This window comes from Dendropsophus ebraccatus, chromosome 13, assembly GCF_027789765.1.
Source record: "Dendropsophus ebraccatus isolate aDenEbr1 chromosome 13, aDenEbr1.pat, whole genome shotgun sequence".
NCBI lineage: Eukaryota > Metazoa > Chordata > Amphibia > Anura > Hylidae > Dendropsophus > Dendropsophus ebraccatus.
Window position 1 is genome coordinate 14,584,212 of NC_091466.1, and position 22,940 is coordinate 14,607,151.

Below are 22,940 nucleotides of genomic sequence, written 5' to 3' on the forward strand. Positions count from 1 at the left end.
GCCATGGCAAAAGTTTTGAAACCGCGCAGTTCTCCATGAAAAAGTTGTATTAACTATTGTGTCATTGTGTGACTACATACCTGTACATTATTCTGATAGTATACTGTAACAAGTTATAGTAACTGCAGCATTTAAGGGACACACACAAGTATGATTGTAAAAGATTTTTATTTAAGGTGAATATACTAATAAAGCAAATATGTCACCTGCCGTTGGATTAGTGTCAAAGGGGAACTCTTGAGAATTTTTTTTTTTTTTTTTAAATTATTAAATGCTATCAGGAAGTTATACAGATTTGTAAATTACTTCCAATTGAAAACTCAAGTCTTCCAGTACTTATCAGCTGCTGTATATCCTGCAGGAAGTGGTGTATTCTTTCCAGTCTGACACAGTCCTCTCTGCTGCCACCTCTGTCCATGTCAGGACCTGTCCAGAGCAGTAGCAAATCCCCATAGAAAATCTTTCCAGCTCTGGACACTTCCTGACATGGACAGAGGTGGCAGCAGAGAGCACTGTGTCAGACTAGAGAATACTCCACGTTCTAGGACAGCAGCCTTAGTGACCAGATGACTGTCAATCACAGCAAGCTGTGCAAGGGGCTCCCCAGACAATCTCTAGATTGTCCGGGAGCCCATAGGAGATAGCAGCTGTCTGCTGCCGCCGCTGCTATTACACAGAGTGAGGGCCAGCAGACCGTCGCTATCTTTCTAGTTTTTTCTAGTTTTTAAAAGACAAGGGTCAGCCGACATCGTGCATGTCAGCTAACCAAAATTGTGGTGTAGTGTCTTGGCTGTTCAGTGCCCCGGAACCCTATTTCTTGTACTGCTGAATGTACTATTATGTAGGGTGGCAACTCCTAATGCTGTATTATTTCTCTCAGGGGTTCTGTGTGTGGTATTGCGCTGATTTCCTGTGTTTTTGCGTATTACATTGCCCTGTTCACTGACATGTAGCATATGCTGAAGGAGATGTAAAGTTTAACTGTATTTCTCTGTGCTAGTCTGCCACCTGCTTGCAGAGTCGGTCTGTCTGGGTCACCACCCTTCTTTCAGCCTGTCACTGCACAGTCAGCATCTCGTCATTCCCCTGAGCCAATGGGCTCTTGAATTACCTCAGGCCTCCCTCTCTCCACCAATAGGAGCTCGCTCCATGTAACATAAAAGGGTTTTTGTTGTCTTGTTCCTGTGAGAGATCCAGCTGTATCCAGAGCCAGACAGTGTCTTCATCCAGGGTCCTAGCTGTTGGCCAGAGCTTCATCCTGTTCCTGAGCTACTGTACTGCTGTGTGTCCATCTTGCCTAAGAACCAGAACTATGTGGTGTGACTACCTCTGAGGAGCCTGTATGCGAGGTCCATCGTCTCAACTCAAGTCTTTAGTGTCAAGTTTCTTCCATGTTCCTGTTTCGAGTCTCTGACCAAAGATGGCTCCTACCATCTTCCACATTGGTGCCAGTACTCCAACATGCACCCAACAGGTGTCGTATGACAGCAAGTTGAATCTCCCCATTAGTACGTTTTTTTCCTCTCTCTTCAGTCTGCAGCCAGGCCAAACCTGTAAAGGCCCTCGCCAGCGGAGCCTTATCCTTATTGGAAAGTGCATCCTTAAAGGGGTGGTGTCACAAAGTAAACTACGTCTATACTGATACATTATGTAAAATGAAACATAGTTCCAATGTACAAGCATTTCTTAAAATGTACTGTTTGAAAAATAAAGACTAAGCCCCCCCCCACGTGTTCTCCTGTACACATATGTATGTGGAACACATCTAATGTGACCTTCTTTGCTTTGGGACACCACCCCTTTAAGCAGTAATCTCAGTATTCTCAAGTATACAGTTAACCTGCTAACAGCAGTGGTACTCATATTTAAAGGGGAAGTGACCGACAGACTCAGGGCCCTATTACACGAGACGATTATCGTGCGAAAAATCGTTATATCGTTCAAATTTAAGTGATAATCATTCTGTTTAATTGCAGGCAATGATCGAAAAATCGTTCATGTGTCGTTGATCATTGATTTAGATCTGAACCTAAAATTATCGTTAATCGTTCGCTGTAATTCCATGTTCGTTCGCTTAAGTTCCGCAATTTTTCACTAATCGCTCAGTGTAATTGCACATTGTTCATTGTTTTGCTGAGATCAGGAGGATTAAACGATCATAGTAACGATCGCAATAACGATCATCGTTCTGTGTAATATGGCGAACGATTTCAGGTTAACAAAAAAACAATCTTGTTTGCAATCGTTTATCGTTAGTCATTAAAAATCGCTCCGTGTAATAGGACCCTTACTCTCAAGCTAATGCACCTTGTGAACAAGGATTGTATGGACCTGTAATATACTCGAAAGACAATTCAGTAAAGTTACGGTTTTCCTAAGATTTAGTGTGGTTGATGTTTACCGCCCACACACTGTATAGCTATGTTCACACTACGTAAAAGTATGGCCGTTGTTGCCATCTGCAACGGCCGTACTTTATGCGCCTGTGAACATAGCCTTATCTGCTATGGGATCTCGGCCGGAGCGTATACACATAGTATACGCTCCGGCCGGGATCCCATGCGGACCGGCAAATAACTGACATGTCAGTTTTCTGCGGCCGCAATTCAGTGAATTGCGGCCGCAGAAAGCTCTGTCAGTTCACTTACAGAGTGTGAACAAAGCCTTAGACTGATTTTTGTCAGAGTGGATTGTGGTACTGTGGGAGTGCTAGCGTATCGTTCAGGCCCTGTGACAAAAGCCACAGCCATATTGTTACATCTGATAGCCTGCACTACAACACCTGCAGACCCCCTGTCACCACAGCTGCATCACAATCATAGTGCTGAAGTTCAGGGCAGGCTCCAGGCTTTTGCAGGCCCTTGGGCGACAGAGCCATCCACTATGCACAATCACTTGAGACACCACTAACATACACAAGCACACACATTACTACATGACAAACACACATTACTGACCGACACACACAGCACTTACAGCTCAGTCTTCTCCCTCTTCCTCTCTGACCAGCTGGCCTCCACACTGTGATTAGGTCGAGGACCTTCCGATCATGTGATCAGGTCCTTCATCCCTCTCTCTTTTTCTCTCCGCAGGACACTGGCAGGTCCTGCTCCTTCTGTTTTAACCCCTTAGCGACCCATGACGTATCTGATACGTCATGGTGCCGCAGGGGGTGTTCAGAGCGGGGTCCCGCCGGGACCCCGCTCTGAACGGCACCGATCCCGGCTGCAATCTGCAGCCGGGCAGTGCCTCTATTAGCCATTCAATGCAGCTGTCAAACCTGACAGCTGCATTGAAGTGCTTTCCTCCGTGCATCCCTGGTGTCTAGTGGCACGGATCTCCCCCCCACGATGCGATCGCGGGGGGGAGATCCGTTCTTCTGCCCGTGCCGGGCCTCAGCGTCGGAATGACGCTGATCCCGGCTCGGCAATAGATTGCTGTGGCCTGCAGCAGGCCATAGCAATCTATGACCGATCTAATGGATCTTTGCTGTGTATATACACAGCATTGATCTCTATGAGAGATCATTGCTGTGTATATACAAGCCCCCCAGGGGGGCTTCTAGTCCATGTAAAAAAAAAAGTAAAAAAGTGTTTTTATTAATAAAAAATCCCCTCCCCTAATAAAAGTCCAAATCACCCCCCTTTTCCCATTTTATAAATATAAATTAATAAATAAATAAATTAATAAACATATTTAGTATCACCGCACACGTAATCGCCCGAACTATTAATTAATCACATTCCTGATCTCGCACGGTAAATGGCGTAAGCGCCAAAAAATCCCAAAGTGCAAAATTGCGCATTTTTGGTCGCATCAAATCCAGAAAAAATGTAATAAAAAGCGATTAAAAAGTCGTATATGCGCAATCAAGGTACCGGTAGAAAGAACGCATCATGGCGCAAAAACTGACACCTCACACAGCCCCATAGACCAAAGGATAAAAGCGCTATAAGCCTGGGAATGGAGCGATTTTAAGTGACGTATATTTGTTAACAATGGTTTGAATTTTTTACAGGCCATCAGATACAATACAAGTTATACATGTTATATATCATAGTAATCGTAACGACTTGAGGAACATATATAACAAGTCAGTTTTACCATAGGGCGAACGGCGTAAATGCAAAACTCCCCGAAATCAAAACAAATTCGTTTTTTTTTTCAATTTGACAGCGCAAATGATTTTTTTCCGGTTTCACAACATATTTTATGGAAAAATTATGCCTGTAATTGCAAAGTACAATTGGTTTCGCAAAAAAATAAGCACTCATATCTCTCAAGTCTCTAGGTGAAAAAATGCAAGCGCTATGGACTTTTAAACATAAAATGGAAAAAGCAAAAGCGCAAAAACGAAAATTGGCTTGGACCTTAAAAAGGGGTAGTGCGACGGTAAAGAATTATTCACAGAATAACACACATTACAAAGTTATACAACTTTGTAATGTATGTTATGTCTGTGAATCGCCCCCTTCCCCGTGTCCCACCCCCCCACCCGTGTACCCGGAAGTGTGTGGTGCATTATACATTACCTGATCCGTGTCGAGGGCCGTCCGCCATTTTGTGCCAAACGTCATCTTAGGACGGACGGCCGAATCCCTGCCGCCGTCCCTCCTAAGCTGCGTCACAACTGTGCTCAGCCGCGATTGGCTGACCACAGTTATGCTCAGCAAATCGCGGCTGAGCATCGGATGATGCTGCAGAGGGCGGCCGGCATTCGGAACAGTCGGAGCTGTTCGCCGGCCGGCCAAAGAAGACGTCACTGACTGAAGATTGGAGACGGGTCGGCACGTGACAGGTAATGTATAGTGCACCACACTTCCGGGTACATGGGCGGGGGTGGGGGGACACGGGGAAGGGGGCCATTCACAGAAATAACATACATTGCATAGTTGTATAACTTTGTAATGTGTGTTATTCTGTGAATAATTCTTTACTGCCGCACTACCCCTTTAAATAAGCAGGTTGAACATCAGAACACAGGGCTCCACTTCATCGTGCTGATGCCAGCCCTGCTGAAGTTCATGGGAAGCTGGGCACCCTCTGTGGAAAGTTTTACACCTGTTTATAAAGTTGATAGATCTAGTCTATCTATCTATCTATCTATCTATCTCCTATCTATCTATCTATCTATCTATCTATCTATCTATCTCCTATCTATCTATCTATCTATCTCCTATCTATCTTCTATCTATCTGTCTATCTATCTATCTATCATAAGATGCTGTGATGCTCTGTTACTTCTATTGGCCCTGGTGTTTTAGTGACAGTTGTAGTGACCATCATGTGTAACATCAAATAAAATAAAATAAAAAATATATAAGAAATTGGGGAAAAAATGACATGTGACCTAGGGTATATACTGTTTGCCATCAGCGTCCCTTTAGTGCAGGGGTCCTCAACTGGCGGACCGCGGTCCGAACCCGGACCGCGGAGGCCAGCTGTCCAGACCCCTGGTCAGACCTCCTAACCGCCCCGGATCCGGTCCGTCCCGCTCCCCACCGCACTGCCTCCCGCCCCATAGGCGTACTGTCCTTAGATGTCAGTACGCCTGTGGGGCTGGGGGCAGTGTCGGTCCGGCCCCCGGCTGATACGCGCTCTTTGGGGATGTCCCGGGGATTCCCCAGCAGAGCGCGCACCACAGACCTCAGTGTACGCTGCCGGCCTGTCCTTCCCGGAAGTGCAGGCCGGCGGCGTACGCTGAGGTCACTGATGCGCGCTCTGCTGGGGAATCCCCGGGACATCCCTACAGAGCGCGTATCAGCCGGGGGCCGGACCGACGGGAAGAGAAGAAGACAGCCGCAGCGGGGAACGAGGTGCTAGGTGAGTTGTTTTTGTTATTTTTTTTTTCTGTCTGGGGGGCATCTACAAGGGGAGAGCGCACAGGTGGACTGTATACTACAGGGGGGACCTCACAGGGGGCTATATACTACTGAGGGGGCTATATACTACTGGGGGGAGCGCACAGGGGGCTATATACTACAGGGGGGACCTCACAGGGGGCTATATACTACTGAGGGGGCTATATACTACTGGGGGGAGCGCACAGGGGGTTATATACTACAGGGGGGACCTCACAGGGGGCTCTATACTACTGAGGGGGCTATATACTACTGGGGGGAGCGCACAGGGGGTTATATACTACAGGGGGGACCTCACAGGGGCTATATACTACAGGGGGAAAGCACAAGGGGGGCTATATACTACTGGGGGGAGAGCACAGGGGCGCTATATACTACTGGGGGGAGCTCACAGGGGGCTATATACTACAGGGGGACAGCGCATGGGGGGGCTATATACTACAGGGGGAGCTCACAGGGGGCTATATACTACAGGGGGGAGCTCACAGGGGGGCTATATACTACTTGGGGGGAGCTCACGTGGGCTATATACTACTGGGGGAGCTCACAGGGGGCTATATACTACAGGGGGAGAGCACAGGGGGGCTATATACTACTGGGGGGAGCTCACAGGGGGCTATATACTACTGGGGGACAGCGCACAGGGGGCTATATACTACAGGGGGAGAGCGCACAGGGGGGCTATATACTACTGGGGGGAGCTCACAGGGGCTATATTCTACAGGGGGAGAGCGCACGGGGAGGCTATATACTACTGGGGGGAGCTCACAGGGGGCTATATACTACAGGGGGAGAGCGCACAGGGGGGCTATATACTACTGGGGGAGCAACAGGGGCTATATACTACTGAAGGAGAGCGCACAGGGGGGGCTATACACTACTGGGGGAGCAACAGGGGGGCTATATACTACCAGGGCAGTCACCCCCTTTGTACCTAATATCAAAGGCCTGGTGAGAGAGAAAAAAATGCCAATTTTCCCGCTAATAAGCAGCAATTCTGTATATAAATAGTTGAACGTTTGTGACAAAGTAACAAAACACGTTTCCTACTGATGTTCAGCTCGGACCTTCACCTGACAATAGACCCCGGTAAGTGGACCTTCACTAAAAGTTGTTGAGTACCCCTGCAATAGTGTGACACTGAAGCAGTCACTAGCAGGCTGTACGTGCCCCTCTGCTCAGGGATTCGCTGTTACTCCCTTTTGTCCTCATTAGACTCATTACATGGGGTTTTAGTTACTAGATATATCAGTGACTGCAAAGAGTATTGTGACATAGAAAAACAGCTTCTACTTTGTTCAGTAAGATATTTTCAGATTTCTTTTGCGTATTTTCAATTTTCTTAAGGCTTCCTTCTCTTCTTCAGACAAATCAATGCCTAACATGCTAGAAGAAAAAGAGAATATCAGTGACTGCATTGTGAGAATTTTTTTGTGATGTAAAATTATTCAGTGAAGTAATTGGCATCAGGATGGAATCTGTACAATCCTGTGTTGAACTTCCAACCTGCTGGATGTATTAATACAATTAGGGCCAAGCCCATCTATAAACAAGCACCAATCTTTGTAATTGGTGGTAGTCTTTACAGGGCTCAATCAGTCGTGGGACCAGGACGTACAAACAATCTCTAAATTGTATTTGAGCCCCTTTCTGCCGCCATCACTATTTACATGATTTTTTATGGGTCAAACCGATCAGTTGATGAAAGAGCGTTTGCTTATTCCTCTACACTCCTCTACATTGAAATTGCAACACCAAGGAGGAAAAATCATTGAGTTATGGAAATCTAAGGATCGATAGAAAAGTGATGGAATTATGGAAGTCTCAGGATCAATAGAAAAGTCACAGAGTTATGGAAATCTCAGGATCGATAGAAAAGTCAGAGCTATGGAAATCTCAGGATCGATAGAAAAGTCAGAGCTATGGAAATCTCAGGATCGATAGAAAAGTCACAGAGTTATGGAAATCTCAGGATCGATAGAAAAGTCAGAGCCAGGGGCGGAACTACCGCCGTAGCAGCCGTAGCGGCTGCTACGGGGCCCCTAACATCAGGGGGCCCGTGGCCTCGGCCCCCCGAAGATGACCACTTGCAACACCCGGCGGCCGAGCGGGCCTCCCGGGTGTTCAGTGTTCTGACTGACAGCGCGAGAAGCCATAGGCTTCCCGCCCTGTCAATCATTCTTGTGACCGCAAGCAAGCATTCCGCTTGCGATCACAAGAGTGTCCCACCCAATGAGCAGCTCTTTGGTGAAGTCCTGGCAGCGTCATCGCTGAGCACTCAGTGTGCGCCGCCGCGGCTGGGACTTCCAGTACTAAGAACACAAACCGGAAGTCCCAGCCGCCGCGGCGCACACTGAGTGCTCAGCGATGACGCTGCCAGGACTTCACCAGAGGGCTGCTCATCGGGCGGAGGCAGAGAGAAGAGGAGACCGGCGACCGACGGGGGAGCGTGGGGTTAGGTGAGTTATGTGTTTGTTTGTTTTTTTTAATCAGAGGAGCAACACTGCGGGCTATGTGGGGAAGGGGATGCACAACACTGGGGGCTATGTGGGGAAGGGGATGCACAACACTGGGGGCTATGTGGGGAAGGGGATGCACAACACTGGGGGCTATGTGGGGAAGGGGATGCACAACACTGGGGGCTATGTGGGGAAGGGGATGCACAACACTGGGGGCTATGTGGGGAAGGGGATGCACAATACTGGGGGCTATGTGGGGAAGGGGATGCACAATACTGGGGGCTATGTGTGGACTAGGGGTGCACAATACTGGGGGCTATGTGTGGACTAGGGGTGCACAATACTGGGGGCTATGTGGGGAAGGGGATGCACAATACTGGGGGCTATGTGGGGAAGGGGATGCACAATACTGGGGGCTATGTGGGGATGGGGATGCACAATACTGGGGGCTAAGGATGGACAACACTGGGGGCTATATGGGGGATGCACAATGCTGGGGGCTATATGGGGATGCACAATACTGGGGGCTATATGGGGGGATGCACAATACTGGGGGCTATATGGGGGATGCACAATACTGGGGGCTATATGGGGGGATGCACAATACTGGGGGCTATATGGGGGATGCACAATACTGGGGGCTATATGGGGGATGCACAATACTGGGGGCTATATGGGGGATGGGAATGCACAATACTGGGGGCTACCTATATGGGGGATGGACAACACTGGGGGCTACCTATATGCGGGACGGGGATGGACAACACTGGTGGCTACCTATATGCGGGACGGGGATGGACAACACTGGGGGCTACCTTTATGGGGAATGTGGGCCATCTAAAAGGGGAACTACGCAGAGGGGCCATTTATGAAGGGGACTAGGGGGCATCTATAAGGGGAACTACACTGGGGGGGTTGACACAGAGGGGTCATCTAAGAGGACTACACAGAGGGGACCATATACTGTAGGGCAGGGATAGGGAACCTTGGCTCTCCAGCTATTGCAAAACTACAGCTTTATTTTTGACTGTCCATACATGATGGGAGTTGTAGTTTTGCAGAAGCTGGAGAGCAGAGATTCCCTACCTCTGATATAGGTGATGCACAGAGGGTGTCATCTACTATAAATGGATTACACAGAGCGGGATCTCTACTATAGTAGATGCACATGGGGCCATCTATATGGAGGACTGAACAAGGGGCAATCTATAAGCTGTCTACACAGAGCCTAATTTGTCTGTCTGGCAGATTCTGTGGATTCGTGGCTCGGAGTTCTTATAATGGCCCAGGACAGATGGAGAAGAAAATGAAAAGGAAACAACTCTAATGAGAGAAGGCGTCCCCTGTGAGTCACTTAATATAACTGCAGTGTAATTTATATGGTGTATAGAACCTGTGTAGAGCTGGGTGTGTTGATGGCATAGTGGTTGGTCGAGGAGGGGGGGGGCCCCAATCAAAAGTTTGCTATGGGGCCCAGCCATTTCTAGTTACGCCCCTGGTCAGAGCTATGGAAATCTCAGGATCGATAGAAAAGTCAGAGCTATGGAAATCTCAGGATCGATAGAAAAGTCACAGAGTTATGGAAATCTCAGGATCGATAGAAAAGTCACAGAGTTATGGAAATCTCAGGATCGATAGAAAAGTCACAGAGTTATGGAAATCTCAGGAGCTATAGAAAAGTCACAGAGTTATGGAAATCTCAGGATCGATAGAAAAGTCACAAAGTTATGGGAATCTCAGGATCGATAGAAAAGTCATAGGGTGGCATGTATCATCCGGCGAACTGATGATTTTCGGCGGAAAGTGTCGATTTGCGTATTTTTTTATACGCAAATGGCCGATTTGCGAATAAAATATTCGCAAATCGGCACTTTGCGCCAAATACGCCAGGGGGGCGGAAAGGGGGTGTGTAGGGGGCATCCGTTCCGCCGAAATATCCGCCGAAAACCTACTCCAGTCCTCAGCTGGCGTAGGTTTTCGGCGGTGCGCACCAGCGCGCACAGGATTTATGTGGAGGCAGTCCGCCTCTAAATAAATCTCCGTAGCGCCGGAGCTGCGGGGACATTTTTAAGTCCGGCGTAAAAAACGCCGGACTTAATAAATGCCCCCCATAGAGTTAAGGAAATCTCAGGATCGATAGAAAAGTCACAGACCTATGGAAATCTCAGGATCGATAGAAAAGTGATGGAGTAATGGAAGTCTCAGGATCAAAAGAAAAGTCACGGAGTTATAGAAATCTCAGGATCGATAGAAAAGTCCTAGAGTTATGGAAAATCTCAGGATTGATAGAAAAGTCACAAAGTTATGAAAATGCAAATATTCAAAGTTGTGCAGGTGTCGGCTTTAGACATATTTTTCTTAGTGATGTAATCATGGATGTGGCATATTACTTTTCTCATGGATGATGCAGTTCCCTATGATCTAAAAGCCCTGTACAGCCTTATCTTATTAGACTGTGGTTCGCCAAGAACCAAATTAAAGATGTCTTCCAGGGTGACCTGTAGGTCCTCATCTCCAGTTGCCTCTGGAAGACTACCTATTACGCTTCCAGGAATATCAAGATCTTCCAAATGTCCCTGAATCCCACAGATGATAGGGGATTGGGACGTAACCATTGACCGTAGTTGAGACATGAACACCCTAGTAGCATCAATGGGCCTCTTTCAACAACTCAACTGAGCAGTGATGTACTGAAAATCCTGAGGAACAGTAGAAAGCTATTAATGACTGAAAATCAAATTTCATAGGCAGACAGGAAAGATATTTGCAGTTAATTCGGTTAAGGGTATGAAGGAGTTGCAGCTGCCTCATAAAAGGGGTATAGGTAGGTATAGGTAGGGGTGAGGTGTGATGGAAAATTACTGCCTGATCCCTTTGTTCTAAAAGAGATAAGCTGCAGCTAGAGATCTTTGGTTGCGGGTTACCTCCCCCCACCCTATAAAGAACTGCTGTGAATATCCCCCACTGTTATCAGCTGTGTGTGAAATTAAAAAATATACTCACTCTAATTCCTCAATTCCACTGGCTGGACTGGACAGAACTTCTACTAATTCACTGAAGTGAGGACCAGACAAATTGTTACCAGACAGGTGAAATTTCTTCAGGGACCGGTTATTCCTTATTATAGATGCCAACTGGGTGCAGGACGTGTCTGGTAGATTATTATAAGATAAACTGTAAGAATAAAAAGATCAGAGGTAAGTCCTGCAATCACCAAGTTTTACATTTGGGGGCTAGGTTCACACTATGTAACTGTGCGGCTGTATTTTTTATGCGGCTGTAAATGTGCGGCTGAAACTCCGGCTGTGGGAAAAAATAGACATGCGGCTGAAAACATACGGTCATTTACTTGGAAATCTGGTTCAACTAAAAATAACAAATAAAATCTTAAGAAAGTGATGCAAACACCTCTGGATGCATCTGGGAAAGCAGGGAAACAGTTTACATGAATTGCTATTACCGGGGTTTGCGATCCTCTGCAGTAATGCCGATGTCTCTCATGGTTAATATATTAAAATAATAAAACACATTTTCGTTGTAATAAAGTCCCTTTCGTTGTTCACTAATTAAATTTAAACTAATCCATCATTTTGCAATTAAATATACTGTTAAAATAAATAGATATATAAATAAATGTATATTTATATATATATTTATTTTTTGACAGTATATTGAATTGCACAATGATGGATTCGTTAGAATTAAATTATTGAACAACGAAACTGAATTTATTTCATCGAAAATGTGTTTTCTTAATTAAATATTAATTAGTACAGGAAGCTCCATAAGCCGTTAATTCATATTCCCGGCAATAGAGCATTCTGTACTAATCATCACTTTACTTTAATGAAAACATCAAATGTTTCTTCTAATTATGTTATCACAATAGCATTATTAGAAGAAACATTTAGAATTATATGTGCGCTCAGCTGATTGGCTGATCGGCTCAGCGCACATATAATTAGCGGGTCCGCAGCACAGTGACTTCATTGTGCTGCGGACCAGCGAAGAGACAACATCGGGGTGAGTATAGAGCTCTCCCCACCCCCTCCCCGACACTGCACCCCTCCCAGCAAGGAAGGGGGGGTCAGTTAACCCCTTCCTTGCTGGGATGGGTGCAGTCTGACATCAGTCTGGCCCCCAAGGGGTTAAGGGGGATGCAATACATCCTCCCTTAACCCCTTGGGGGCCAGACTGTAAGCAGCGATCTGTAAAGATGCTGCATACTGTAAGGAGCACAACACCGCTCACAATGATGGGTGTTGTGCTCCTGTTTGTGTGTTTTTTGTGTGTTTCTCCCTTTTTGTTTTTCAGATATCGGTATCCTGGGGATTACGTCGGATTCCGTGGACTACGTCGATGACCAGCGTTTTTTTAATGTTTTTTTTTAATAAAATGGTCAATGAGGGGTGTGGGGGTGTTTTTATTTGAATAAAAAAATTTTTTAACTTGTGTCTTGTCTTTATTTCTTTACTTTATAGACTTAGTAGTGGAAGCCGTCTAATAGATGGAATCCATTACTAAGTTGGGGCCTAGTGTTAGCCGGTATAAAATGGCTAACACTAACCCCCTATTATTACCCCAGTACCCAATGCCACCAGGGGTACTGGGAAGAGCGGGGTGCCAGTGGTCCCGTAGCGTCAAAATTGGCGCTCCTGGACCGGGCGGCAGCAAGCTGGTAAGATTTAGGCTGGGGAGGGCCTAAACCAATGGCGCTTCCCACCCTGGTGTTACCAGGCTGCTGTCGTTTGGTTTTTAACCCGGCTGGTTATAAAAATAGGGGGGACCCTATGCGTTTTTTTTTTATTATTTATTTATTTTAAAAAAAAAAACGCATAGGGTCCCCCCTATTTTTATAACCAGCCGGGTTAAAAACCAAACGACAGCAGCCTGGTAACACCAGGGTGGGAAGAGCCATTGGTTTAGGCCCTCCCCAGCCTAAATCTTACCAGCCTGCTGCCGCCCGGTCCAGGAGCGCCAATTTTGACGCTCCGGGACCACTGGCACCCGGCTCTTCCCAGTACCCCTGGTGGCATTGGGTACTGGGGTAATAATAGGGGGTTAGTGTTAGCGATTTTATACCGGCTAACACTAGGCCCCAACTTAGTAATGGATTCCGTCTATTAGACGGCTTCCACTACTAAGTCTATAAAGTAAATAAAGACAAGACACAAGTTAAAAAATTTTTTTATTCAAATAAAAACACCCCCACACCCCTCATTGACCATTTTATTAAAAAAAAACATTAAAAAAACGCTGGTCATCGACGTAGTCCACGGAATCCGACGTAATCCACAGGATACTGATATCTGAAAAACAAAAAGGGAGAAACACACAAAAAACACACAAACAGGAGCACAACACCCATCATTGTGAGCGGTGTTGTGCACCTTACAGTATGCAGCATTTTTACAGATCGCTGCTTACAGTCTGGCCCCCAAGGGGTTAAGGGAGGATGTATTGCATCCCCCTTAACCCCTTGGGGGCCAGACTGATGTCAGACTGCACCCATCCCAGCAAGGAAGGGGTTAACTGACCCCCCCTTCCTTGCTGGGAGGGGTGCAGTGCTGGGGAGGGGGTGGGGAGAGCTCTATACTCACCCTGATGTTGTCTCTTCGCTGGTCCGCAGCACAATGAAGTCACTGTGCTGCGGACCGGCTCATTATATGTGCGCTCAGCCAATCAGCCAATCAGCTGAGCGCACATATAATTCTAAATGTTTCTTCTAATAATGCTATTGTGATAACATAATTAGAAGAAACATTTGATGTTTTCATTAAAGTAAAGTGATGATTAGTACAGAAAGCTCTATTGCCGGCATATGAATTAACGGCTTATGGAGCTTCCTGTACTAATTAATATTTAATTAATAAAACACATTTTCGATTAAATAAATTCAGTTTCGTTGGTCAATAATTTAATTCTAACGAATCCATCATTGTGCAATTAAATATACTGTCAAAAAATAAATATATATATAAATATACATTTATTTATATATCTATTTATTTTAACAGTATATTTAATTGCCAAATGATGGATTCGTTAGAATTAAATTATTGACCAACGAAAGGGACTTTATTACAAAGAAAATGTGTTTTATTAATTTAATATATTAACTATTAGAGGCATCGGCATTCGGCATCATTGCCGGCTATTTTTGAAGTACTCCGTACGGACCGCCTGTCAATCCTCGGCTGCATGTCCAGCCGCAAACAATGGTCTTGTTCATTTTTTACGGGTCCGTTTACGATCGGGCCGTAGATTCATACATAGTGTGCACTGTGCAGCCGTAAAGCCTATACTTTCCAGAGTACGCATGAACCACCAAAAATACCGCCGCACAATTAGAGCCGCAAATACAGCCGCACAGTTACATAGTCTGAACCTGGCCTTAGATGAATGTGGAGAGAAAAGTTACCCATTTGTTAGTAAAATCCATAAATGTCATCACTAGAAGCCACCTCTTGGTGTGCAGGATGCCGGCAGCTATATGCACCATTGCTTGCTATGTTCACTGGGCCAGATTCTCTTGCACCCTGCTTGGCGAATCTGGATACATTATCACTTAAGATACTGTACAGGCAAGGGAGTCTGGGGATAAACAGAAGTCCCTCCTCATGTACCTACAGTATATTCCATGGCACATTACTTTGATAGTGTAGCATGCCACACAAATAGTAAGTAGCATGCTGCTGGCAATGTTGGTCACCGTTACATCTGTATGGCCCAGCATGTGTACAAATGTCACATGATCCATGTAACTATTCATCAAACATTCTGCATGTGGTTTGGTGATTTTGTTGGGGATTTTTGTATAATTTATATTAATATTTATTTATACAGCCATCAAGTTTCACAATGTTATACCATTTTTTTCCATTTGTCTGTAACATACCTCAGCCTCAGTTATCTCTCCAAGGAAGGAAAACACCTGTTCCCAAGGGGATGACTCCCAGTGGGGAGATCACCAAACCACCCTGATACGTAGCCCTTTAAGTCTCACTTGGTTGCGAGTATTGAGACACAAATAGGGAAATATCAGGGTGGCCTTTTTGTGTCAAAGTCTAACTCTGTTGCGAGTATTGCGACATGACAAGGGTTACCAAAGCCAGGCATCCATCCACAGACAACTGTTTTGGGGTATTTGCCCCTTGTCAGTGTGGAGCAGGATTCTGGCTAATGGGGCAATGAAACGTAGACCCCATTTTTGCATATTCAAATTTTATAGGGAGCAATGTATCAATTGAGACTCTTAAGTCAGTACTTCATTGGATTTTTTTCTATGAGCTCAGCGATTGCTGTGTTTTTTTGGTCAATTTTTTATTGCCCCTGTTAGCTACAATCCTACTACATACTGACGAGGGGCAACTACCCCGAAACAGCTGTGTGTGGATGGACAATACTTGCAGCTGAGTTAGACTTTGATGCAAAAGTCCTATTGATTTTTTTTTGTGGTCTGAAGAGCCCTAAAGGTTTATGAGGGACGATAAGATGCAAGTTAGTTTCTTAAGGAAATCATGGAAGGTTATGGGATCTGTGGAAAGCTTATTTGTGGTTTTGGGAGGCTTGAAGGCCCATGGGGGTTGTGGCCTGGTGCTATTCATCTGGGGGAGCCCTGGTGAGGGAAACAAAATGCTGCCACCACCTATCACTAGCAGATGAGACACTATGGTTTTAAACACAGACACACTCTGCGCTCTTTAGCACAAATCAGGTAAACCTCCAGCAATTTGGCACTCAGGGGCTATAACAGCAAAGAGGTACTTTCCCTGTTCAAGTGTGTGGGTACGTTTAAAGTCAAACTTATTATTTTAAAGTGTACTTGTTATTATAAAATATTTTTTATAACAGGCATAGCTTTGTTGTATTAACAATAATGCCAATTTTAGTGCTCTTACTAATGTTATTTACCCCTCTCTGTAGTGCACAGCTACAGCATTTCTCATTATTTCCATTTTAAGGCTGGGTTCACACTATGTATATTTGAGGCTGTATTTGGTCCTCATGTCAGGTCCTCATAGCAACCAAAACCAGGAGTGGATTGAAAACACAGAAAGGATCTGTTCACACAATGGTGAAATTTAGTGGCTGGCCGTCATATAACAGTAAATAACGGCCATTATTTCAATACAACAGCCGTTGTTTTAAAATAACAGCAAATATTTGCCATTAAATGACGGCCATCCACTCAATTACAACATTATGTGAACAGAGCCTTTCTGTGTTTTCAATCCACTCCTTGTTTTGGTTGCTATACAGCCTCAAATATACAGCCTCAAATATACGTAGTGTGAACATAGCCTAAGGGGTGAGGCCAGAGCTAGATTTTTTTTACCAGTAGAGAACATGCAAGTTCTCCCTTTCTTTTTACCACCTTGGCCAAACACATCACAGCAAATACTCCTCTCTACTATGCCATACCATAGTGCTGATGAAAGTGCACTAAACAGGATGGAATGATTTACACAGTACAGTACTATAGCTGTCATGTGGGAGAAGAAGGGGGTTACTGATGCACTGGCTTTGCAAAGATCTATGTGAGCAGAATTAGAAGAAGCAGAGCAACAAGGACAGGGTTATACTAAGCACTGAACTGCTGCTATTGAGATAAGAAGGAAGCCTTGATATACCTTTCCTGGACAGCACAGCAAGGAAGGGTTACACTAAGCACTGAACTGCTGCTGCTGGGAAGTGTAATTAAGGGGGAAGGGAAAGATTACACTTGTACTCTATAACAAACATCAGTAGGATATACTTCTATTTACATAAGAGACAGCTGCCCAAGAGCTTTATGGCTGAAAATAGATGAGAAAGAAGCTTTTTTTTACCTCTGAGATTTGCCTTGATTTAACCTAGACCCAGCAACAATAAAATAACAGTTTTATCAGGTTATATGACACACATTACGAGGGTACTGAGTATAAAATAGAGAGTACTTTATGTTTTACTTGTGTCCCCCACATGTGTCAGTCCTGCACACATCTCTTATACTCACTCCAATTCCTCTATCCCACAGGCTGGACTGGACAGAGCTTCCACCAAGTCACTAAAATGAGGGCCATATAAATGGTTAATTGACAGGTGAAGTATCTTCAGGTAGGGGTTATTACTTATTACAGATGCCAACTGGGTGCAGGATGTGTCTGGAAGATTATTGCCATCCAACCTGTAAGAATAAGAAGGTGAGATGTTGGTGACACATCCACAGAGAGGTAGTATAACATCTGTAGATTGTGAACGTGGAGAGAAAATGTCTCAGTCTGTTAGTAACATTCATAAATGTCATCACTAGAAGCCGCTTCTTGTATGTGCTGGATGTCAGGGATGGCAGCTATATAATATGTCACTGACACCAGGACCACATCTATCATGAGTCGAGAGGAGTAATGCACCTCAGGATGTAGATTATCTGGACCCTGGAGGAGCAGTATCTTCTGCCCTCTCATTTTAAGCAAGTCAGTCTGCCTTAACTAAAATGACAGAACCTGCCCAGCTAACTGAACTGTGCCATGGTTTCCTGTGTGCTAGTGTGTGGCACCATAGAGTGTAAGCAACAGGGACTGCTCCAGCAGGCTTTCCTGCCTGTCCAGGTGGCATGCAGGCCAGTACCTGCAACCAATGCACTCACCAGCCCTTCCCCTCTCTCCTGGCTGCTGGAGCCTCTGATTAGGTTTAGGAACAAAAGCATCACACACCAGTAGCGAATCTGACCCTTGTGATATATTCACTATTAGTATATAGTTACAGAAAATATTGGATATATTCAGTGCTGGAATATATGTACATGAGCGATATATTCACTGTTGGTATATAGCTATTTGTGTGAAATATTCACAGCTGGTATACAGTTATGTAAAGGGGTGCCATTAACATTTTTGCCTCAGGCAGCAGAACAGCTAAAATCGGCCCTGACTGACACCAAATCCATGTTGTTTCTATGCCTAGCCACAGAAAAACAAGCAGCAGCCTAGTAATACCAGGTCAATTCATTTTATACTTTCCTAATCTAATAATTCCAGTCTGCTACCAACCCAGTCCTTGACCATTAGTTTTGACAGTCCATACCTGATGATACAATAGGTAGCAAAGTAATAATAGGGGGGGGGGGGGTTACTGCTAGACGTTTTTTTATGGGCCATCATTAAGCTGCAGGTTGGCCATGTATGCCACCTGATGACAGATGTCCACTACTAAGCTAGAAAAAAAAGTAAAAACTTTATTGAAAAGATGGGAGCAATTCATTTACCAATTTAAAAAATGTATATATTATCTGTGCTTAATGCCACAGGATTTAATATGCAAAATCTGGCTCTTCTTCTGAAACTCTGTGGCATTACGAATGAGTATGTAAACCCGCTATTGATAAAAAAAAAAAAAAAAATACTGTGTCTGGGAGAATCATAACAGTAAGGTAGGTTTCCATAAAGCATCCCTAGCTTACTGTCTGCTTTCCATGAAAACGATGTAAGGAAGCATTGATATTTGTCTGGTAAGTCTCACTCAGCGCTCACTTGCTACTTATTCCCTGCTCATTGCCGAAGCGTGTAATAGCGCTGGGGTAAAGGCTTGGGGGGGGGGGGGGGGGGGGGAGAGGTGCCCGATTGATCACTAGATCGCCCAGCAGCCCATAGAAGATAGCGGTGGTCTGCTGCCGCTCCTATTTCACAGAGGAACGGCAGCATATTGCTGCTATCTTAGGCATTTGTCTTTCAACATGTCGCAATGGCACAAACACTGTTGATGGATTGCCTGTCAGCCTATCATTGACTGGGGTGGTACACCTCTGCAGTCACTGACTGGCTGAGCAGGCAATCCATCTGCCGGGCCATAACGTTGCAGCAGCTATGACGTACCAGCAAGCCAGTCAAAATGAACTTCTTAGCGGCACCATAGGTGGGCATGGAAACTGGAGCAAGCTAATTTGCATATAAAGTTTTTGCCACATATCTTCAGTAGGCTTGATCGAACAGTGGAAAAAGCTAGGTTCGATCGAACTTGAACCTAGCCGGCCCTTCAGCATTTGATTCCTGATGCCTTCACGGTCCAGGCGGAAGGAGGAGACATCCCAGGGACCGCCTGGAATTGCGGGATACAGCCTATTACCTAGGCTGAATCCCGGAATTCCAGGCGGTCCATTGGATGTCTCCTCCTTCTGCACGGACCGTGAAGGCATCAGGAATCAAATGCGGAAGGTCCGGCTAGGTTCGAGTTTGATCAAACCTAGCTTTTTCCGCTGTTCAATCAAACTTGCAGACATTGGCTCAGCATCACTGTGCCTTACAAAAAGGTAAGTAAAAGCAACACTAATGCTATATTCCCTTTAATAACACATAAAAATAAAATATAATTTACCTCAGATTCTGGAGGCTTTGTAAAGCCGGTGCAAGTCTTTCTAAGCCTTCTGTGTCTAATGAACAATTAGTTAGGTTAAGTTTTTCTATTCTTGTGCAGGTTTCCATGATGAACGCTAACACTGTGCAGTCTAGAGATGACATGTTAACTCTAGAAAGATCACAACTTCTGTGAAATTGTAATGATTCTCGGACCAGACCCTTATTCCGGGTTTCAAACAGATAAAAGAAAGTCCTGAGAAGACGTTTCTTCATGTCTTTTGTATCCACTAGACTCTGCTCTTGTAGAACATGGTTCTCTAGCCAAGTGATGACATCTATGGAAGCCTGAGCTGCTACATGTCTGTCCAGGTATCCAGTTAGCATTGACCTGGTGGAGCCATCTGATAGACCACACAGGAAACGGAGGAATATTTCACCACGTCCATCAGGATAGAGTTTGGCATTATGTAATGATATCTCCAACATTTCAGGATGATAGTCAACATAATGCACCAAGGCAGAGAAGAATTCCTGGACAGTGAGGTGTAAGAAGGAATAGGTCACAGGTTCCTCTGATTCCATCAGAAAACTTGATAAGAGCTTTGACTTATTGTCCACATGGAAGGACTTGAGTTCTCGATCATCAAAAATAACTCTGTGATTCATGACTCCATATTCTGCCATCCATCCGATGGACTGCAGGACCTTCTGAGCGTCACTCTTGTCCAGGCTGTGATTGGCCAGAATGTTGGCGATGAAAATGGCAAAGAGCTGCGTCACTGTTTTAGGTAATAAGGATGCCGGCTGATCACCCCGTGTTGTCTGGAAGCTCCTGGATAACACTGTACAGATGATCCAGCAGTAGGACGGGAGGTAACAGAACGTGTACAATGTGTCATTCTGCTTCACATACGTAAAAGCCTTTTCTGCCAAATGAAGGTCCAGGAAGAAATTTTCAAAGTACGTCCGTCGTTCTTCTTGCAAAAACCCAGTAATTTCTACTGTTCGTTGGAAAATATTACAATCAATTGATGTCAGTCTGGTTGGTCGACTAGTCATGAGAACAGAACAACCATTAAGAAGAGACTTTCCCACCAAACTAACCACAATCTGACCACAATGTCCGCGCTGTCTTGGATTAGAGCACAAATTATAAGATGAGAAATCCATTGTATGATTACTTTCATCTAATCCATCAAATATAAAGAGAAGTTTCTCTGGATCTTGTAAGATGTTCTCAATCTGCTCCTCCAGATATGGATATTGTTGGAGGATCATGGTCTCCAGACTAACCTCACCCAGTCTGTTGAGTTCCCGGAATTTGAAGAAGAAGACAAAAGAGAATCTCTGATAGAGCTCCCCCCTCACCCAGTCATAGACAAACTTCTGCATCAGTGTGGTCTTCCCTACACCGGGCACTCCACTCACCATTACCATATGTGGCACAAGTTTGGATTGGTGGCACCAACGGAACATCTTGTTGGCAAAGATGCGTTGTAGTATATTTTGGGTTTTCTTTAAATATTCCACATGTTTTACCCCGGTCTCTATGAGCTCATTCTCAGAGCGTTCCCTAACATAATCAGTGGAGACAATGATGAGGTTCACATATCGTGTACACAATGGAAAACGTTCCTCTTCCTGGTTACATCTCGGAGGTTTATTCTCTATAAGCTTCTCATTTTTTTCACATAGATATTTCTTGTGGTGTCTCTGGGCATCTATAGAAAACAAGAAAATAAATTTCAATGTAAAATCTGCCAACAAGCCAACACTATGAATTTTTTAGATGCTTGTTCATATATATTTTAAGGGGGTTTCCACATTTAGCTTCAAGGGTTCCCTGATGATCATAGCGATCATCTGTAATTTGTAAGGAAAACCAACAGCTGGTGTTCTTTTGCCTTGCAGCCCCAAGGCTGACCTACAGTGGGTAAAATAAGTATTTGACAAACTGCCAACTTTGCAATTTTTCCCACCAACAAAGAATAAAGAGGTGTGTCAATTTTATTGTAGGTATACAATAAAGAAACAGAATCAATTAGGAAAAATCCTGAAAAACAAATTGTATGATTTTTAAATATTGGCAGTTTATTGCATAAATAAGTATTTGATCACCTATGAACCAGCAAAAATTCACAGGCCCTGTTTGAACTTGTTACCTGTATAAAAAAAGCCTGTCCACACTCAACCAATCACACTCCAAACTCTCCATCATGGCCAAGACCAAAGAACTGCCTAAGGACATTAGGTACAAAATTGCAGACCTGCACAAAGCCGAGATTGCCTACAGGACAATAGGCAAGCAGCTTGGTGAGAAGGCAAGAACTGTTGGCACAATTATTAGAAAATGGAAGAAACACAAGGTGACTGTCAATCTTCCTCGGTCCTCCATGCAAGATCTCACCTTGGGAAGTATGAATCATTCTGAAAAAGGTTAGGAATCAGCCCAGAACTGCATGGGAGGAACTGGTCAATGACCTGAAGGCAGCTGGGAACACAGTCTCAAAGATTACGGTTAGTAACACCCTTACACAGTCATGAATTAAAATCCAAGGTTCCCTTGTTCACACCAGCACACGTCTAGGCCATTTGAAGTTCACCAGTGACCATGTGCATGATCAAGTGAAGGCATAAGAGAAGGTCATGTGATCAGATGAGACCAAAATAGAACTTTTTGGTATCAACTCCACTCACCATGTTTGGAGGAAGAAGAAGGATAAGCACAACCACAAAAACACAGTCCTAACCGTGAGGCATGGGGGGGGGGATGACTGCACTATATTGAATGGAGGATGGATAGAGCCATGTATCGTGAGATTTTGGCCAACAACCTCCATCCCTCAGTAGGAGCAGTGAAGATGGGTTGTGGCTGGGTCTTCTTGCATGAGAGTGACGCGAAACACACAGCCAGGACAACTATTTTTTTTTTTTTTTTATAGATTCTGTCTGTATAAAAATACAGAACCGTCCATTTTTTGTAGGTGGGAAAACTTCTGTGAAATCTTGCTACATTTTCCCCCACTGTAAGGGCCTGTGCACACAGAACAAAAGAGGCGGAAATATTAAGCGGAGCCAGCTCTGCGGACGCTGCTTGAAACTCTGTCCTAGTGATTTAATGGATTTTCTTGTGCACCTCTGCTCTCTGCTTGAAGAAGTGACATGTTGATCCTTTCAGTGGAGAGCGGAGGCGCACAAGAAATTGGATTAGATCAGTGGGGCAGGCAGAATTTCAAGCTGCGTCCAAGGCGCGGGCTACGCTTGAAATTTCTGCCTCTTTTGCT

General features: G+C 44.8%; 1 protein-coding gene across 1 annotated transcript in view; it reads right to left on the minus strand.

Moving 5' to 3' along the window:
• Positions 1–6,224: 6,224 nt before the first annotated feature.
• LOC138771283 (NACHT, LRR and PYD domains-containing protein 3-like) overlaps positions 6,225–22,940 on the minus strand; it is a 60,030-nt gene continuing 43,314 nt past the window's right edge. The window contains exons 7-10 of the mRNA XM_069950892.1: positions 19,676–21,377; positions 17,319–17,489; positions 11,324–11,494; positions 6,225–7,247 (exon numbers count right to left, since the gene is read on the minus strand). Of these exons, the coding sequence (XP_069806993.1) occupies positions 7,160–7,247; positions 11,324–11,494; positions 17,319–17,489; positions 19,676–21,377 (2,132 nt within the window). The 3' untranslated portion in view covers positions 6,225–7,159. The remainder of the gene's footprint in view (positions 7,248–11,323; positions 11,495–17,318; positions 17,490–19,675; positions 21,378–22,940) is intronic.